Source organism: Mastigoproctus giganteus, chromosome 10 (genome assembly GCF_048544385.1).
Source record: "Mastigoproctus giganteus isolate SK-2022 chromosome 10, ASM4854438v1, whole genome shotgun sequence".
NCBI lineage: Eukaryota > Metazoa > Arthropoda > Arachnida > Uropygi > Thelyphonidae > Mastigoproctus > Mastigoproctus giganteus.
The window spans coordinates 37,651,302-37,672,445 of record NC_143584.1 but is presented as its reverse complement, the minus strand read 5'-3'; the positions used below and the strand labels follow the sequence as shown (position 1 = coordinate 37,672,445).

Here is a 21,144-nt window from a genome sequence, read left to right as displayed (position 1 = left end):
TCAATAATCTCTTAAAGTTGCACTCGCAAAGAGGAAACTCTACCTATGCCAAGCATGCACATAAGAAAATTCCACAAAACGAAGTGATGAAAACCAAAGGAAAGGCAAGTGAGCCTGATAATTCTAGTAAAATTGACAGATCCAACTCTCCATCAAATGCCAAAGAAAGGAACGATACTGGCATTCCTTCTGCTCTGCACAGCTCTAAAATCTCAAAAGCACATAATACATCTTCCTCTTCAGAAGTAATTCATGACGAGAAGCGCAATATACAGATACAATCCACTGCAAATGATAGTTGCAATTTTAATAACAACAATGGAGTAGCCCCCAGTAATCCAGTTGCCTCGAAACTGGAATTTTTCAATAATGGGGGGGGGGGGCAAGGGAAGGCGGCATTTCAGTGACAGTCATGTGTATACCAGCCAGTGTGGTATGCAAAACTTTGCTGAAGGTGGTACTAACCAAGGTACACATACTATGGGAGGTATTTAGATGATGTTCTAGTTATTACCGATAGTAATACTATCCAAGACATTTTACATTCGTTTAATAATATTCATTCTAGACTCAAATTTACATTGGAAAGGGAGGATACGGATACTAAGTCATTAAACTTTCTAAATTTCACGCTTACCCGGGACTCGAATAAAATACAATTTAGCATCTATCGAAAACCTACAAACACCGGTATGCTTCTACATTATAATAGCTATCACCCGTTCACCTACAAAAGATCGATTATCTTTAATCAATTTCTTAATGCCTATAAATATTCAACGACGGAATCTGGTTTGGACTCAGAAATACAAATATTAACTAGCAGATTCTTAAACAGGGGTTATTCCATTACCACAATAAACCGAATTAGGGTACAAGCTAAGGATAGGATACAGAATACTACACCAATCAACAATAGTAATATCGAAAAATACTTTATTTCTGTCCCATATGTTGAACAGTGGCGCAAACAGCTTAAGAGATTCTTTAAAGATACCGAATTTAAAATTGTAGCTAGGCCAATACAGAAGTTACACACTATACTGAACAATCGCTCGGTTCTTTCAGCGTTCGCAACACAAATTAATGATCTGGTATACAACATTTCTTGCAGTGATTGCGACTCGTCTTATCAGGGTTCGACCCAATTTTCTCTTAATATTCATGTAAATCAATATGAAGCCTCAGTTAGTGCTTCTCGTTCAGCAGCGTCAGAATTAGCCTTTCATGCCATTAACGAAAAACATACTTTTTTTTATTTAACGAAGCCAAAATACTTAACGTTCAACGTAATTATATGCGACTGTTAATTGCAGAAACCGTTGAAATTAAATTACACGAGAATTCTGTTAATGTTCGGCGGCCATATTTGATCTCCGATGTGTGGACCTTTACGCGCATGCGCGAAGACAAATAATCTCTATTTAAGTATCAATTTTAACCCGATTCGGTAATTTTCATTCCTGTGATCACGACATACGGTCGAAAAGCGTTGTCAGCTTCAGGAAGGAAAATCGTTTTGAATATTTTCGTTAGATTCTTTTAATTGTGTTAATTTGATTTTTAATTGTTTTAAATTGATTTGAATTGTGTTAAATTGATTATTTAATTATTTATATTTTACTGTAATGTACCGGTAAGTTGTCGATTTTTTCTTTTTTTCCGTTTTAATTTCTGGTGGGTATCATACGGAAGTGTTCTACGCACTATATTGAGGTAAACTCCTCTTATTATTTTACTAATATTATTATCAACGTAGAACATATTGAGTAGTACAGCTCTGATTCATACTATCTAAAAGAGAACACTGAATATGACAAGACAATGTCAATATTGAACCTCTGTTTACTATACAAGACTTAGAAATAGCACTATCTAATGTTCTATTAGAAACAGAACCTCTATCTAAAACCAAAAACAATAAACGCCCAGGGTTTGACCTCTTAGAGGGTGAGATTATCAAAAAATTAGCAGAAACAGCACCAGACAAATTAATAGCACTATATAACAACTGTATGACAGAAGGTATATTTCCAAAATATGGATAAAAGCTGGTTAAAAATCCCCAAGAAACCACCTACTGACCCCAAATCAAATAGACCAATAGCCTTACTTCCTGTACTAGGGAAAATATACAGAAGACTAATATATAGTAAATTAGCTCAATACTACACAGAAGCAGGTTTACATTCCAACAATCAGTATGGTTTTAAGAAGCGCAACTCTACAGAGGATGCCATGAACCACCTACTGACAACAGTTAAAAACTCAGAGGAGAAATTTATGCTGACAATCTCTATTGACTTTGGGCATTTGACTCACTCTGGTGGCCTAGTGTCCTTAGGAGACTCTGTTGGGCAAATCCCCCACAAAACCTCTATAAGGTAATAAATAGCTACCTTACACACAGAAGTGTCTCAGTATGCATAAGGTTCCAGGAATTGACACACCTCGTGAATAAAGGCTGCCCACAGGGCCCAATCCTTGGCCCTTTCTTCTGGACGAATTTCTGGCCTTGGATCTGGGCTCCATGGAAAGCCTGGCCTTTGCAGATGATGTGATTTTCCTTGTAAAAGGTAAAGATCAAATTCCGCCCTCTTGCACTTTCAGGTGTGGGCACAAATGCACATGCTCAAAATATCACCTGAAAAAACCAAACGAATTCTTCTAAATGGCAATTTGGACATAAGAAGACGTCTGCAAATCAAAATTAACACAACTACTATAAAAATGGTAACATACCTAAAATATCTTGGAGTGGTCTTTGATTCAAAATTAACTTTTTATCCCCATTTGACCTACTTGGCAAAGAAAGTGAGAAATTATGCAGGTATAATTGCCAGGATCAGTCGAGCAGACTGGGGGGCTCAAAAGAAAGACCCTGGCAATCATATGCCGTGCAATGTTCCTACATGTTATTATCTATGGGTGCATGGTTCACCCGCTTGGCCATAGTAAGAAATAGAAATAACTTAGAATTGATAGAAAGGAAAATACTGCTCACTATTACCAGAGCATGTCGCACAGTAAGCACAGCTGTGCTACAGTTGCTGGCTGTAGCTCTCCCACTTTACCTGGAAGTAACCAAAAGAGGCTTATATTATAGACTTAAAAGGGCAACCCACAGAATTTCTGGGGTTGCCCTTTGATACAGCCAACACTTTCAACGCTGAAAGAAAAAGAATAGCCACAAAGCTCCACGAGCTATTGCAAAGTTTGTTTGCCGTAGTTCATGGAAACCAGAGGTCTGGTTAACAAAAGGTTTCTGCCAGAGGTGGCAATGGTTAGCCCAAAGCCACCTAAGTAGTATGCCCCTGGACTTTTACAACAATTTATATTGACAGGTCATGGCTCCCTAAAGGCAAAACTAACCTCCTTAGGGCTGACTGATGACCCAAACTGCACCTGTGGTAAGAGTGAAGTCTGGGCACACATTCTATATGAATGTATAATTTATGACATTCCCAGAACACGGCTAATAGCACAGACTGAACCCCTTCCTATGGGGAGAAGAACATCTATTCATCATAGAAGAGGAAAATTAAAATCTTTACCTCCTTTACACAGAAAGTATTCAAAATGTGCAGAACTATCCAAAGAATAGCAATTCAGCCACCCAGCAATTAAACAATAACGAATAGTTAAAATTGCCCACATTTCCCACCACGTTCAGACAATGACTTAAAAATTGTCAGGATAGCAGTATTCTGTGCCCTGACAGAAACCTGATATGACAAAATCAGATTGACCTGGTCCCCCCCCCAGGACTACGCTGCCATGTATAGGAATCTGTGATCCCACACCAAATAAGTAATCATGTAGGGGAGGGAGATGTACAGGCAGCCAGGGAAGCAAATTAGTTGAAAAATATCAGTAAGCTAGTAGCAAGGGGATGCAATGTAGAATGAAAGCAGAATGAATGAGGAGAACGAATGAAAGACAGAATGAATAGGCTGGGCACTGAGTGAAAGAGTGAATTAGGAATTATGGTAAAAGGGAATAAATGGCAGTTTTGGTGAAAGAAAGAGTGACCTAACATAAGGGAAAAAGAGAGTGAATGGGGATGAGTAGAAGAATAAATGTAATTGGCTGAAAGAATAAAAAGTTAATAATAACTGATATTACTTTATATATATACTAACAAACAAACACAGACACTATCACTGCATTCTCCCCAGGCCTGCACCATAACTGAAGAATAACAGTACGTTGAGGCGAACAAATGAACTGAAAGCCAGAAGAATGAAAGAGAGTGCAAGTGTATGAGAAAAAGAACACAAACCATAAATGCTACAGTTAAAAACACACTAACCCTAGTTTTAATTAGTATTTAAATTAAATTACATATTATTGCATCCTCCCCTGGTGTGTGAGAAAAATATGAATGAGCGAGTGAAAAAAAAAAAAAAAAAAATATATATATATATAACCAAATGGGGGGGGGGGGGGGGTTTATAAAATATAAGAAAAAAGTAAAAAAAAAAATAGAATGCAAGTAGAGTGAGAATGCAGATTATGAATGAAGTAAATGTCTCTCTCCCACACCTTTGCCTAATGGGTACCCCACTGCCAGCTAACATGTCCCACCTCCAGAGCGGGATAGGCAGTTTGACCTTCCTACTGGATTCGACACTACACGGACCTGACAACCATCACCGACGAAGACATACTGCGGCTTTGCTGCTCACATGCCATTTGGCAATCTGAACTGGGTACTCTAACCCGGTTCCCTTTAAAACCCCATCCCCAGGCAGGAGAGGGGTCTCTGTCTCCTCCCCTCCTTGCCTCCCCTGTACATTTCCTGGTGGGGCTCATCTCTTTGGGTCATCATCATCATCAGCCATTTTCAATCCACTGCAGGATGAAGGCCTCTCCAGCAACTTTCCAGTTCCTTCTGTTTTGAGCACTGGCCATCCATTTACTACCCAAAAACTCATGAATTTCATCTATCCATCTCCGCCTTTGTCTTCCAGGTTTTCTTCTAGCTTCTCTTGGGTACCATTCTGTTATTTTCTTAGTCCATCTGTCATCATGTCTTCGAGCTATGTGTCCTGCCCAAGACCATTTTAGTTCTTTAGTTTTGATAAGAATGTCCTTTACTTGAGTTTGCTGCCTAATCCAGGTGTTTCTCTTCTTATCTAACAGTCTGATTCCCAATATAATTCATTCCATTCTTCGCTGTGTAGTTCTTAGCTTCTCTTCCATTCTTTTGGTGAGTGCCCAAGTTTCACTTCCATAGGTCATGGTGGGGAGTATACATTGATTCATTATTTTACGTTTCAGACAAACTGGGATATTGCTCTTCAGTATGTGACTATATTTCCTGAATGCTATCCATCCAAAATTTATTCTTCTCTTGACTTCCAGCCATTTATCATTATTACAGCTAGTAACTTGTCCCAGATAAGTATATGACTCCACCTTTTCAATTACTGCTCCTTCAATCATTATTTCCCTTTCCGTGGCATACTTGTTCATCATTACTTTTGTTTTAGCCATATTCATCTTTAGTCCAAAATCCTTACTAACTGTGCATAACTGATTAAGATTTTCCTCTAATTCTTTGGGATCGTGGCTTATGACCAAAATGTCATCTGCAAATCGTAAATGGTTTAGGTACTCTCCGTTCACATTGACTCCTTTCTGCGACCAGTCTAATCTTCTGAAAGCTTCCTCAAGGGCAGCAGTAAACAGCTTCGGAGATATTGTGTCTCCTTGTCGAACTCCTTTCTCGATTTTAAATTTGCTACTGTCTTTGTCTAGTCTAATAAAGGATGTAGCACTCTCATATATTTTCTTCAAAATCATAATATATGGAGTATCTATGCCTTGTCTTTCCAGTACCCAAAACATTGCCTTATGCTGTATGGAGTCAAATGCCTTTTCATAATCCACAAATGCCAGGCATAATGGTGTTTTATATTCATTTGCTTTCTCCATTAGCTGTGATATTACGTGAAGGTGATCCATAGTTGAGAATCCTGTCCTAAAGCCAGCTTGCTCTTTCGGTTGATTCTCATCAAGTATTCTTTCTAATCTGTTAGTAATGACCCTTGTGAACAACTTGTAGATGTGGGATAACAAGCTAATTGGTCTATAATTTCCAATTTCTGATTTATCTCCTTTCTTATGCAGCAAAACTATGATTACATTATTCCACTGCTTAGGCATCACACCTTTTCTAATGCACTTTGTGAAGAGCCTTGCCAGTTTTTGTGTTATGTCTCTTCCTCCCAATTTTAACAACTCTACAGTAACTTCATCTTCCCCCGGGGCTTTCCGATTATTCATTTTCTTCAATGCATGTTCTACCTCATCGGGAAGAATATCGGGTATGTCGTATGTGTTGCTACTTTGCAATCCATCTTCCTCACTGCTGGTATCATTCCCTCACTCCTTGTATAATTCTCTATAGTAGTCTTCTGCTATTTGAATTATGCCTTCTCTGCTGTTTATAAGTACACCATCGCTATTCTTCAGTTTCAGTATCATTTGTCTTTCTGTATTACTGCTCATGGCTGCTGATTTAAATCCTTTGTTTTCCCTTAATGCTTGTTCTACTTTTCTTGTGTTAAATCTTCTTATGTCCTCTCTGAGTCTCTTTCTAATGGCTTTGCATAACTCAGTATACTCAATTTTCTCCCTGTCAGTGTTTTTCTTGCTCTTCATTTGTCGTCTTTGGTTCATCATGACAAGTGTTTCTTGACTAATTTTTTCTTCTTTGGATTTCTGTTTCCCTATAGGTTTCTTGGGCTTTATCACTTTCAGAAAGTTGTAATATTCCTCGTCGATATCTTGGTGCTGAGCAGTCTGCAGAAGCTCAAACTTGTTCTTAAGTTCCAGTACATACTGCTTTTTCTCCTCCTCTGTTATTTCAAAGACCTTTGTATTATTTACTCGAGTCAGTTTTTTCCTTTCCTTTCCTACATCTATATCAAGTGTACATCTTACCATTCTATGATCACTTCCAACATTTACCTTATTCAGGACGGTAACATCATTCACAATATATTTTCTGTTAGTGAGGATGAAGTCAATTTCTGTTCACCCTTTTCTTGAAAAAAGTGTTCATTACTGACATTCCTTGAGATTCTGCAAATTCCACAAGTCTTTCACCTCTTTCATTTCTTACACCAATTCCAAAATTTCCTATAGTTCCTCTTTCTGTGCTGTTTTGCCTTTTTCCAACCTTAGCATTGAAGTCCCCCATAATAATAGTGTAGTGGGTTTTCTGCTCATCTAGAAGACTCTCAATTTCAGTGTACATTTCTTCAACCTCTTCATCATCATGGCTCGATGTTGGTGCATAAATCATTATAATCTTTAGCTTGTACCTCTTAGAAATCTTGAGTATTAGTCTTGACACCCTTGTTTATGTACTTTTGAATTCCAAAATGTTGTTTTTAAAATCTTTATGGACCAGAAACCCAACTCCACCTTCACTCCTTTCACTGTTTCCATTGGTGTACAGCAGATTTCCACTTGATAAACTTATAAGTGATTCATTTCTTCTTCTTGTTTCAGCCAAACCGATGATATTCCAATTCACATTTTCTAATTCCTTTTCCAGCTCTAATATCCTGTCTTCACTGATGAGTGATCGTACGTTATAACAGGCCAAGTTCAATTTCCGTGCATGGCAGCCTGGTCGTACCCAGAGATTCTTAGCACCCTCTGCTTCCACTCTGATCCTCTCGCTGCCGTAAGAGGGAGAGTGAAAGCTGCTAGGGACTGAGGGCCATTTGTATTGTTGTGCTCTCATTGCTGGAGGGTTTGGTCTTTTCCTCTTCACGCTGACCAGGCGTCTTGAAGAGAACCACTCTACACGTTCGTTGCCACCTAAGTGACGTAACAGGGCTTACCATCGAGAAGGTGTGTATGAGTGGATTTTAGGGAGGCAGGCCAACCGGACTTCTCCTAAATCTCCTGTAATAGAGAGATATTGGATCCATCAGTGTTTTAGGCTGAGTGTCTGATAACACACAGGATACCTGTTCCCCTCTAAGCCCCTACTCTATCGTCCCCATCCTTCTACCTGTCTTCCCCAGTCTTCAGTCTCCCCCTCACTAAACCGACCAAGTACGTTCCCTAACAATGCCGCCAAATTCTAAATTCTATTGCTTTCTTGTAAATCTCTTTTGGCCAAATTCTAATTCTAGTGTTCATCCCACTTAGCAACGAGGAGGCAGGTCAGGCACCCAGTAGCCAGAGTACTTAAATAATCTACTGGGTGCCTGACCTGCCTCCTCGTGGCTAAGTGCAGGCAACGGTGGGGCCCAACAGCTAAATGATCAGAGAAACAACAGAACATAACACTACACAACAAACACACACTTTTTAAATTTCTGGCCTCCACAGAGTTGTGTCACTTACAAAGAATACAACACAGAGATGGGGAAAACTCCTGGTGCCATCAGTCAACTAACACAATTTACACTTTACTTAACACAATACAGTCAATGATGGAACTCTATGGAACTCTGCAGAATTTCCCTAAATGCTTATGCAGCACTCACAAATTTTATTGACACAAAAAAGAAACGTTCAACGGACATGTAAATAGAATTATTTATTCAAATTTTTTATGTCATGCTCAGGAAAAATTACAGAAGTGTAGAAAATTACAAAAATTTCAAAATTATAAAATTAGAAAAAAGAGAGAGGAGACAGGTATAACGTCAGCAAGTTTTACCTTTCGAGCATCATTGCCAGAATTAACTCTCCAGCTGATAAGTATGCCGCTGCAAAGTTGAGGGCTGTGGAGATTTAGAAGGGTTTTTTCCCAACACATCACAAAATGTTTCTGCAGCTGCAGAATTGGCACTGGCGACTTCATCACATACTTTAATGTTTTGGAAACCAGCACGATGCTTGAACCTATTAAACCTCCCTTTGTTTGCCATGAACTTGGCTTGGGGTTCATCGTACTGCCTTCGTAAATACTTCTTGCTTTTGCTTGAATGGCCATTAGACTCAGGGGCACTCACTTCTGAATCTGATTTTCCATCCACATTATTAATAGCTTTTCTATCTTCAATATAGCACTCGAATGCTGTTTTGTGATCACTGCTGATCTTAAACGTGTTGAACCTTTAACATGTTCTTTTATACGTGCACTGTCCCTTAAAATAGTATTCATTGTTAAAGCACCTAGACCTAATTCCTGCAATATATGACAAACTTTGTCCTGCCCTGCATCGTAATTCTTAATTAATTATCTAAATCAATTTTGTTTCATTTCCTAGCACTGCCAGCACTTGCACTTTCCGTTGGTCCCTTTCCCTTCACCATTGTAATAAGTAAATAGGAATGAAGATAAGATTCTGAAAATTTATTGATGTTTTTTATAAGATTGAAGATTTCAGTGAAGGGGAACTCATTTCACCATAGTACCGTAATGTAAAAACCCACACAACTCCAGTTATCAGTATTATCACAAATGCAATAAGATCGCGTTTACTACCTGTTTATAACAGAATGCACTAACAGAAAAGCCCAATAAACTGGAAAGTGCAAATTGTTTTTATTGTTTTATGGTAGTGACCTCTAGAAATGTGCTTTAGAAAAACATCACAAAGGTGTTCAAAATTGATTCTTATAACAGAACATATGAGAACGATGTTCTGTGTCATGTTAGAGCCACTGGAAAACTAACTCATCTGCCCATGTAATGCAATTTCCATTATAAAAATGACCTTTTAGAGAGATAAATAGCTTAGTTATATAGCGAAAATTTCAACATCTGAGGTCTTGGAACAAATTTCCAAACAAATGTGTTATTGGGTTCGCATTACGATATTTTCATGATACCTCCATTTATTCCTGCGGGATGCAAAATACATTTCCATGAATTTTTTTAGTTTGCACTGGCCAGCAAAAACGTGTAAAGTTAAATTTCCGTAAGTTGAGTATTATGTAAGCCGAGGAGTGGCTGTACTGCATAACCAAGACACTACATTTTTCCTGGCTTTTGCAGTAGTTCTGCATTCAATCACAGAGTACATATGGCGCAGATGTGGGAAAACACTGGCTGCGCCTAACCCTAAATACTATGCCACTATACTGATGGCTCTGTTGTTATAGGATTTTAGGCGCATCAGCTTCTTAGACCATATTGCACCGTATATACTATCTCCAAAAAAATGTGTGTATGTTCTTTGGTCAATTTTTGTTTTCCTGACAAACTTGACTTTACAGAAGATAAAAAACATTCTTCCCTTGCCTGAGACCATCTAACCCAGCCATATTGTGAGAAAGGCTCACAAAAATTTCTACCATTGTTGATGGAATTCAAATTCAGGTCTTTTCCACCCAGTGTGGGGAGGACAGTGATTATACAAACTGTGCTACTTGCAAGGGCTGACACCTTGTGTTTTTCTTTTCTTTGGCACTTAAGACACACCTCGAAAATTATGATCAGGGAAAGCCCCAGATTAACTCATGGGGAAACCCAGCTCCCTCTGTCCGAGTTCAGTTTACTACAATCCTGATTTGAGAAGACCAAATAATTTCTCCAGTCACAGATGGGAATCGAACCTAGATTGCCTCAAATTAATGGCAGGCAGCAATGTATTGTACCAACTGAGTTTCCATAGAGGATATCATATTTGTAAATTGTGTATTCTGTAGGCAATTTTACTGTTTTCAGAATCAAGAAAAAAAAAAAAAAAAAAAAAAAAATTAAATTTTGGCCACATTGTTAGATAATGTATGTAGTGCATTACATTTCTTGCACGTCAGCAAATAGTACTAATTTATGACAAATGAGCAAAATGCAATGACTTTAATTTGATGGAACAGAGTGTAAATAAATGAGAATAAATAATAAAATATAATTGACAAAATAATTCTGTTGGTCTAATTTTAACTAAATTTGGGGAGGCTTGAAAAATCAGTTGAAAAGAGGCAAATATAAAATTCTGTGAAAATTAGTTCAATAGGAATCAAGTTATCTGCAGACGGACATGGTGAAGTGAATAAGGAAGTGTCATGTTAGAGCCACTGGAGAACTAACTCATCTGCCCATGTGATATAAGTCCATAAATTTCTTGCGTTCTCAGGTGATTTGCCTGTTTTGTACAAAAAACCTGAGTTTCTGGGTGGGGGGGGGGGGAGCTTGCTGTACACACACTGAGTCTGACTAACTCAGCCACAGAGTGAAAAAAAGCCCATAAAAGTTCCTTATGTCATTCACGGGTTTCAAAACGGGCCTTTTTCTATCCAGTGTTGGGATTTTCGAAAGAACAGGCACTTTATGCGTACATATGCTAACGTTCTTATAAAAAAATGCATACCCTGTACGCACGAAAGATGTTTTATGTGAAAATACCTTTGATGAAAATCAGAACCATTTTAAAATAGGACTGAAGTTATGAACGATGTAACGTTTTATGCTCATGCCCGCTACTTAGTCTACTGAATTAATGTCAGTGACTAAGTTAGCGTCATTTAGGAAGTAGCGTGTGTGAACGTAAGTTCACAGCTGCTGCTGCTGCTGCTACTTCCTAAATGACATAAATGTTCATTCAACTTACATTGTTCATCGGTTTTACTTCAGTTCGAAATAACCATGTAACATTTTATGCTCACGGCCACTACTTACTCTACCGAATCAATGTTAGCAATTGCATTTGTGTCATTTTGGAAGTGACATAATTTGCGCTATTTCCGTTTCACATTTTTGCCAACAGGCTGAATACTGACTGTCGGACCGAAATTTAGTAAGTGCCACCAAAGATGTTTTCACATCAAGAATCAACGTTAGTGACTGCATTAATCCTAGGGGCTCACATCTGGTGAGTATGGGCTTGGCACACCCAGGGTCCTGAGCTGATATCATCATTCTTCTCTTTCCTGGTGATTCCCTTTTGACTCTCTCTCAGGGTAACTCAGGAATTTTTTTGGCTGGGGCAGCATAAGCCTCAGGCTTCCTTGCACCATATAGCTAATAATAATAATAATAATTAGCATCATTTATAAACTGACATAATTTATGTCATTTCCACGTTGAATTTTCTGACAAATTGGTTTTACTTCAGTCTGAAGGTGCCACCAAAGATGTTTTCACATAAAAAAAAAAAAAGTATAAATGTTATATCCATCCTGAAGTAGAATATTTCTCAACTTCAGCCAATGACAGGAATAAAATTCAGGCTTTTTTCACTTGGTGTCAGAGAGTAGCAATGCTAGCCACATTGCTACTACCAGTGTGAGTGAATGAGTGAGTGTTGCTTATTTCTGTGTGAATCTATTTCAAATGCAATTTGAAATAGAAAGGAACTCCATATTTCTGTGAACTGGTACCAAACCTCCCCTATATATGACCCAATATCATAAAATTTTGGTTCCAGATACCTTGTCCCACTCTCGCTGGAATTACAGTTATAACAGACAAAACAGGAGAAGTAATCGACACTGTTGATAACAGCAAGGGATTTTATTCCATGCATCAGCCATTACCAGCACTTCCAGCTTTTGCAAAGAGAGAAACCCTGTATGAAGAAGTTGGAAAAAGTATTGTTCTCATGTGTCCAGGGTAAGATTTTTGAATGGTCAAATATGTTAAGCATTATTATTTACCCAAGGTTACCTAATATCTGGAAAGTTTACATTCTTTATTGCCTTATGTTATTCACAGATTGGGTTAAGGTAAAGTAAGACCGAGGTGTCAGCATATAAATTCATGTCTGTAAATTGGATATGTTCTAGACCTGTTTGCTGAAGTTTTCAGAGGAAAAGATGTTGCACCTAGGAAACGGCCAAGGGAGAGGTTTGTAGCCATTGGCAAAAAAATGTCCATTCAGGTTCAATATAGTAATCATTCAGTTTTCTTGTTTTTACCTATTGTGTGTGTATGTGTTAATTGCCAAACTCACTAACACTACGAGGCTTCAGTATGTCATGGCTATAATTGGGTGTATTCTGTGGTCGATTTGTCTGTTTTCTGGACGAAAAACTTGAATTCCCAGTGGGTGGAAAACCATGCAAACGTTACTGAGACCAACTAATTAGGCCATATATAGCATGTTTTTGATGATTGGAATAAACTGCCCCCAAGATAAAGCAGGGAGTTGGTCTAATGAAATTCAAGGCAAAATTGTATCACTATTTTAGAAATAGGCAAATTGTGATTTTTTTTTTTGGTTGATGTAGAATACGTTCGTAAATATTCTTTTAGCAGTATGGTGTGCAGGTATATCAAGAGATGAACATGCATGGAATATAATTTGTCTTTAAGAAATTAAAGGCAGATTACACTCCACACAAAATAAGTTTGTTTCTTTGCATCATTTGGCCTACTTTTACTACTACTACTACTACTCAGGCAATGTAGACCAAGAACACTTTCCTATAACATTGGTGTAATTTTGTGGGTGTAGGATTTTAGGCTCATCAGAAACTGAGGCCATATTGTGTTGTATGTGGTATGTCTGTACACTGCATGTGTTTTGGGGTCGATTTTCTGTTTGCTGGACAAAAAACAAAAGTTTCTGGGAGAAAACCCCTTGCCTGAGACTGACTAATTCAGCCATGCTGTGAAAAAGATCCATAAAAATTCCTCCAGTCATTGATGGGATTTGAACTCTGGTCTTTTCCACCTGGTGGTGGGGAGGACAGTGATTATACTAACTGTGCTACACACGAGGGCCCTATAACATTTTTGATATTGATTGCTGCTAAAAGGATTTATTTAGCCCCATATCAGCCCAAAGGATTTCCTCTGAGTTATAAATGGCCTTAATAAGTATAACATGATTACCATCAATCGCAGCTGTCAGTAGAAAAGAAATTCCATTACCTTTCATATTCATCTAATACACCATCCTTCCATATTGGGTGACATCCTAATACTAATTATATGTATGACGTGTGTCTGCAAGCTAATTTGCATGTTGGGTGTGCAGAAAGGCCATGCTCCCTCTGCCTGAGAATGGCTAACTACAGCTCCAGTTGAAGAGGCCTAAAAAATTCCTCCAGTCATCGAGAAGCAGAACTCAGGCCTCTACAAATGAGTGGCAAGCAGGGCTGTATCATGTCAACTAAGGTGCCACGGAGGACACTATTCAAGTGTGATTCAATAAAATTACAATTTAAATTGAATGTAAGTTTGGCCCAAATGATTCGTCATGCTGCAAATTTATATTGCTAATGTTTCTTGAAGTGATTATATCTCACAAATAAACATTTCCATATTAATATTTATGGAAACTTCTTCATGCTCAACAGCAGAAGAAACTGTTGAAGTCAGTGGGAGGACAACAAAACACCATGCATTTTTTAGTGTACAAAATAATTTATCAAAAAAATTTCAAGCAACTAAAAATGAAGCACACATGCTGCCTACATTATTTACAAGTAATACTCCACCTATCTAGTTGCTGCTATGTTTGCCTCCTTTGGAGAGCTCTGGATTCAATCACAGTCAGTGAAATGAGGAACTTCCTGTCTTCTGCCATTCAGTCTACAGTTTATAGTGCCATTCAGGATAGTTATCTACACGAGGAGGGAAGTGCATAATTTGTATTTTCTTATCTACTTTTTTTTTTTTTGGCCAGTGCAGAAAAAGCCTGTGGCTTCCTTGTGCTATATGGCTAATATTCATAGTTATTCACTCTCAGGCAATTAGTTATAGCATCAATTTTTTTCATAAGTTATACTGCGTTTTTTGGCCCGCACAAAATTTGCTCAAGAATACACACTTCTACAAACAGATATGATAAAGATGGGCTACAGTTTCCAGCGCCATTAAAATAATACAGAAAACCTCTCAAGATAACATTGCTTTGGGGCTTCCTATACACTATCCTCAAAAAGGATTCAAACATATGTTGGTTTTGCATCGGGACATTACTGCCCTTGACGTTGATGCTGCATTGGTCTCCTTCTGGCCTCTATGATACTCCACGTTCCTGGATACACTTTCCACCAACAAACAATAGATTGCAGCAGATAGTCTTCCATTCCTCCTACAGAACAGTGACCAGTTTGACACCCCCCCTACATGAACCATGTTGGTCTGGCATTCGCTTAATATTCCATCCAGTTCAAACTGAACTCTGTGCCAGCCATTCCAACTTTAGTACATTCGTGTCCATGAACCATTCTCAAGCAGCACCAGGATATGGCATTATTCTATTGAAATAAACATGAGTCTGTACCAAAATTGCCATATCATAGGACACATGGAATTTACCAAAATGTTAAGGCAGGCATGTGCATTCATGGTGGTTTCTTGCATAACTACAAAAGATTCTGGACCATACTATGAGAAACAGTTCCATATCATAACTCCACCTCCTCCAAACTTCAGTTTTGGCCAGTGCACGCTCTCAGCAGACATTAACAACATTTGCCCATTTAATCAGAATAGGATATAGCAAGATTTGGCACTTACTAGAATCAATTTTTGCTGATCTGTCATATTTCCTGTACCAATGAACTGAGACTATTAACTGCAATTGATGTTTGACTCGTGCATCTCCACTCTCTTGTGAAAACCACGGCCATGCGGCTCATTGCTTAGTGTGTTTGTACAGACCTTAACCCCTGTTCATACCTTAAACTCTTAGCTGATATTAGTATTAGTAGTGGCGAGTGATGCAAGAAAACAAACTTATACAGCATCAGTAAAAAAAAAAAAAAACCTTCCGACATCACCTGTACAACCCCAGTAATAATTTGTTCTAGTTCATCCTAAATCATCCTACATATAAATTAACACGTGACACAGAAGCCTATGATAGATATAAGCTGGTCTTTAACCAAGTCACAAAGGATGTTAGGCAGGCAAAGGCAGATTATGAGAAATCTTTGGCAAAGGATGCAAAGAAAAACAGCAAAGATGTCTTTACTTATGTAAATTCTAGAAGGAAGGGGATGAATCAGATTGGTCCACTTGATATCGATGGTTCAACTGTTGATGATCCTGCTCAGGTAGCTAACAAACTAAATGAATATTTTGCATCGACATTCACACATGAGGAGTTATTCAGTGAGGGGAATGCCAGAGGTGTATTCAACTCTGGCAGTAAGCTAGATAATCTTGTAATAACTGAGAGTAAAGTGGAGGAGAAATTGTTGAAGATAAACACAAGAAAGGCACCTGGGGTGGATGGGATCTATCCAGTTATATTAAAGGAGGCAGCAAAGGAAGTAAGCAAACCCTTAGCCATAATTATGAGAGCTTCCTTGGACTCAGGGGAGGTACCCATAGGCTGGAAATATGCAAATGTGACCCCAATTCACAAAGGAGGATCAAAGTCTGACACAAGTAATTATAGACCTGTGAGTTTAACTTCTGTTCCAGGAAAATTAATGGAGGCACTGGTTAAAGAAGCACTGCAGGATCATCTAGACAAGACTTCAGTTATAGCTTGGACACAGCATGGTTTTGTATCCAATTTGATTGGATACTATGATGCAGTCACAAAAGAGCTGGATGCAGGGAATAACTTTGATATTATATACTTGGATCTCAGAAAGGCTTTTGATACTGTTGCACATGGAAGACTGCTGTACAAATTGGGGCAGTGTGGCATTGGAGGCAAATTGCTGCTATGGATAAAGGGGTTAGTTGAGGGGGAGAAGACAGATAGTGGTAATCAATGGACACTGCTCATCGTGGACTAATGTTATTAGTGGAGTCCCTCAGGGTTCAGTGTTGGGTCCATTGTTGTTTTCTGTATTTATAAATAATATTGATGATGGTATACCAGGTTTTCAGATGATACAAAGGTTGGCAGGGTTGTTAAGGACACTACTGACACTATGCTGCTGCAACAGGATCTGGAAAGGTTGAGCAGATGGGCTGAGAGGTGGCAAATGAAGTTTAACATTGACAAATGTAAAGTACTACATATGGGAAAAAGCAACCCCAGAGCAACGTATCAACTCTGTGGTACTACACTGACAGTGGTAGAGAATGAAAAGGACCTGGGGGTAATTGTGCAGGCAGATATGAAGTTCTCTGAGCAGTGCAGACAGGCTGCAAGAGTAGCTCATGGTGTCTTGTCAATGATATACAGGAATTTTTCTAGCAGGGATAAGGAGTTGATTATTCCCTTGTATAAGGCAATGGTCAGGCCACACCTTGAGTACTGTATACAGGTCTGGAGGCCTCATTTCAAGAAGGATGTAGAGCTGCTGGAACGAGTACAGAGAAGGGCAACAAGATTAGTGAATGGAACAAAGGGTTTCTCTTATGAAGAAAGGCTTAAGTTTTGCAAATTACAGTGTCTGGAGACTAGGCACCGGCGAGGTGATCTGATAGAGGTGTATAAAGCCTTGAATGGTTTGAGCATGCTCAATGCTGATGGGATTCTTCCTCTTGCTTAGAATAATCACCTGAGAGGGCATAAATTCAAATTGAGAAAAGACAGATGTAGGATAGATGTGCAGAAATTTGCCTTTAGCCAGCTGGTAGTTGGTTGGTGGAACAAACTTCCATCCCTTGTTGTGGAAGTTGATAACCTAAATAAATTTAAGGCTCAGCTGGACAGGTATTTCAAACGAACGGAGGAATGAAATGGGAGTAGGGTTTTTTTTTTTTTTTTTTTTGGCTGATGCTGCATAAGCTTGCATTCTTGCATCATATGCCTCTACTAATGCTAATCCTTAAATTTATTCAGCCTACCACTGGCTGAAAGCAGACTTCTACCCATCCATCCTGCAAACATCCTTCCTCAGTTTAAATTTATTGCCCTTATGTATGTCGTATTAGCAAGAGGAAGAATGCCAGCAGTAGCATTTAGCTTATTCAGTCCATTGAAAGCCTTAGCACACAATATTGGATAAACTTGGTAGTTTGTCACGTTTCTAACTAGAAATAGATATGCAGCTATTTAAAATCACTGATGTATAAATATTCTTACATGCTAATAAAATGAAAGTTAATGTAGGAACTTAAAGCAGGAACTGCAAGATGAAGGCAACTAAAAGCTGCCAGGCTTTCAAATGACTTAGTGGAAATGTTTGGGTAACCACAGGTCTCCCACATACCAAAATGGCATTCAGAAATTGCTTGATGCATATAAAGATGTAGGATGTCACATGTCACTGAAATTTAATTTTTTGCATTTAGACCTTTTTTTTCTCTCCTCTGGAATCTTTGACACAGTGAGTGATGAACGGTTAACAGAAAATTGCTACAAAGGTTTCTTGTAACAAACATAATTATGTTAGCAGACTACTACTGAATGTTGTACTGTGACATTTCAAATAAAATGGACTTAAAGGAAATCATCCACATACTGTACATATCTTTTTTATTATAGTGCACTCTTATCATTTTAACTATGTGTATAAAGTGCATTTGGTTTAAACTGTGCAAGTGATGAACTGTAACTATAACCAGTCTTGTGTTTTGCAATGAATTGCAATTGGTACTACAGTATCACTTACCTGACAATTATTATTATTATTATTAGCCATATGGTGCAAGGAAGCCTAAGGCTTTTTGCTGCACCAGCTAAAAAAAAAAAATTTCTGAGTTACACCTGAGAGAGAGAGAGAGACAGAAATAGAAGGAAATCACCAAGAAAGAGAAAAATAATGAGATCCAGTTCAGGACCCTGAGTGTGCCAAGCCTATACTCACCAGATGTGAGCCCCTGGGAGGGGGCTATAGCTATTTCATGTGGGTCCAAAGATTTCTGCTGCAGAGGATGTCTTTGCATTGTCTGAACATGGACTTAGGCTGGGCAGCCAAGTGCTTCACAAGGCCCTCTCTTTTAATCTTTTGAGGGTTTCAACCCTATTCTTCAAGCTCTCATATAATCCCTTCAGAGTTTGTACTTAACCTCCTCATAAACTTTACAACAAAGAAAAACAAAGGCATTCCCTATGGCTGTATCACATCCTGCTAGGGTTAGCTTTGCAAAAAAAGCACAAGCAACACACAACATAATCCTTATTTGTTGGAGAAATGTTGTCAGAAGTTCTCCACAAAACCAAAGCATTCTTGCTACTTTGAGCCCTTTGCTTTGCTGCTCTAGTTTGAGGAAAGATTTTAGTCTAAATTTAATTTAAAAACAACTCACAAAACCAAGAGATTGAAAAGAATAACTGAACACTATTCCCACTTATTTAACAGCAGTAAATGTCACACTTTTAGATGACGTTACATTCTATATGTAAAGTCACATTACTAAAACATGTATTGTTATAAAGTATAGTTGATAGTCATTTTCTGATACTGGTACTTCTTATATTGCTACAAAATCGCATAGAGAACCCCCTCCAAGTTTCACTTATGTCAGTACTCTAACAATTTTGTCAGAATTTCAGCGTTCTTATTGAAACAACACGATGGCAGCAAAAGTCGATTGTAGTTTCTTAAGAAATTACAAAGGCCAAGTAATTAACAAAATTCAATAAATTAATGAGGGAATCACGAATAATAATAATATATTATTATGAAAAGTTAAAATAACAGTAATTTTTAAGCAATAAAGTTCCACCTAGCAGCCCCTGAAAAAGTTGCTGTCCAGATGGCCTCATAACAGCAACCTTTCTCTAGCATCCAACCCAACCAAAGAAACATTTTGTTAAAATATGCAGCAAACTGTGTTCAAATCAAGTGAATTTCCAGAAACATTGGAATTGAACACTTATTTCTATCCTCAAAAATTGTGAAGCACATTCCACATTCCTAGTCATCAAAGATAAAGCATATATAAATTTATTAGTAGAGAAATTTAATTCATCCCATGATTCTAAGAAATATTTTAAAGAAGTTGCTATTATTTTGACTACTTTGTTTACTGTTCATTAACTTCAGTTTGCCCTGAATCTGTTTATAAGAACTAATTTGTTAATAATAGTAGCAATATTTGCCATATAGTGTAAGGAAGCCACAGGCTTTTGCTACACTTCCCAAAAAAAAGTAGATAAGAAAATACAAATTATGTTCTTTCCCCCTCACATTGGTAACTATTCAGTTGATCTTTGAATTTATTCAAACTGTCAGCCTCAATTATCTGTGAAGGCAACTTGTTCCAGCAATCAACTGGCTAAAGGCGCATTATGGCCTTTGCTGCCCTTGTGCCGTAAAGCCTGCAAACAACTACAACTGGCTAAAAGAAAACTTCTTACAATCTAGTCTAAATCTCTTCCCTTGTAATTTGAACTTATGGCCCTTAGTTTTGGAATTCTTTATAACTGAAAATTCCACCCATTTGCTCATTTTACTAATCACTCTCAAAGCCTTATAAACCTCAATCAGTTCACCACTGAGATGCCGGGTTGCCAAGCTCTATAGCTCATATAATCAGAGTCCTTCCTTGTGTATGGTTGCCCTTTTGCCAATCTCACCATGCAGGTTGCTCATCTTTGAACCCTTTCAAGAAGCTCCATGTCTTTTTTCGGATGAGATCTCTATACTTGAACACAGTATTTCAAATTAGTCATTTATATTCTTTTCAGAAACAATGATGGGGAATTTTACATATGGAGGAATGATTCCTACATTATTAATCCGAGCAGAGTTCACATCAGAACAAAAGGAAGAGTAAAGATTGATATGGTTAATAATCTTCATATCAGACAAGTTCGTTTTTCAGATAGTGCTGTCTACAGGTAAACAAGCTGAACTTTGTTTCTATAATTTATTTTTATCTGTATCTGAAAATAACATAGCAGATGATGCAATTCTTCATTATTAGATGTGATCAGATATTGCCATATTCACACTGATTCAGATTCCATAAAATTTCATATATTGATGCATTCCAATATAAATTAAACTTTTAGTTTTAAAAACTATTTTAAAATTTATTATTGACAAGAGGAAATCTTCAATTAAGAAAATAAATGTTCAGATGATAAATGCAAAGTGATTATTTCAAAAACAGCTCTGTAAGATGACTATTTATGATCTTATATTTCCGTAAAAAAGCAAATCACTATAAAGGAAGAAATATTTCTTCCTTCATAATGATTTTCTTGTGGCTTTGTTTTTGCAGTCTTTTAGATCTTTTTGGCTTATCCAGGGTAGGTTGGTTGCAGGCAAATCTATTCTGTCTTAAGAAGAGAGCCCTTGCCTTTTAATAGGCGTTAAAGTCTTTGGCATCAGCAGATTTTCTCCATTGTCGGTAGGACTCCTGGAGGAAAGTTTGTTTGATGGTTTGATTAAACCATGCGGAGGTTC

The 21,144-nt window shown here is 37.9% G+C and overlaps 1 protein-coding gene across 1 annotated transcript in view; it reads left to right on the top strand.

Annotated features, from left to right (window-relative positions):
* LOC150078989 (Ig-like V-type domain-containing protein FAM187A) overlaps positions 1 to 20,577 on the top strand; it is a 35,159-nt gene extending 14,582 nt beyond the window's left edge. Inside the window, exons 3-4 of the mRNA XM_090382911.1 lie at positions 12,351 to 12,535; positions 20,421 to 20,577. Coding sequence (XP_090239037.1) covers positions 12,351 to 12,535; positions 20,421 to 20,577 — 342 coding nt within the window. The remainder of the gene's footprint in view (positions 1 to 12,350; positions 12,536 to 20,420) is intronic.
* Positions 20,578 to 21,144: the final 567 nt, after the last annotated feature.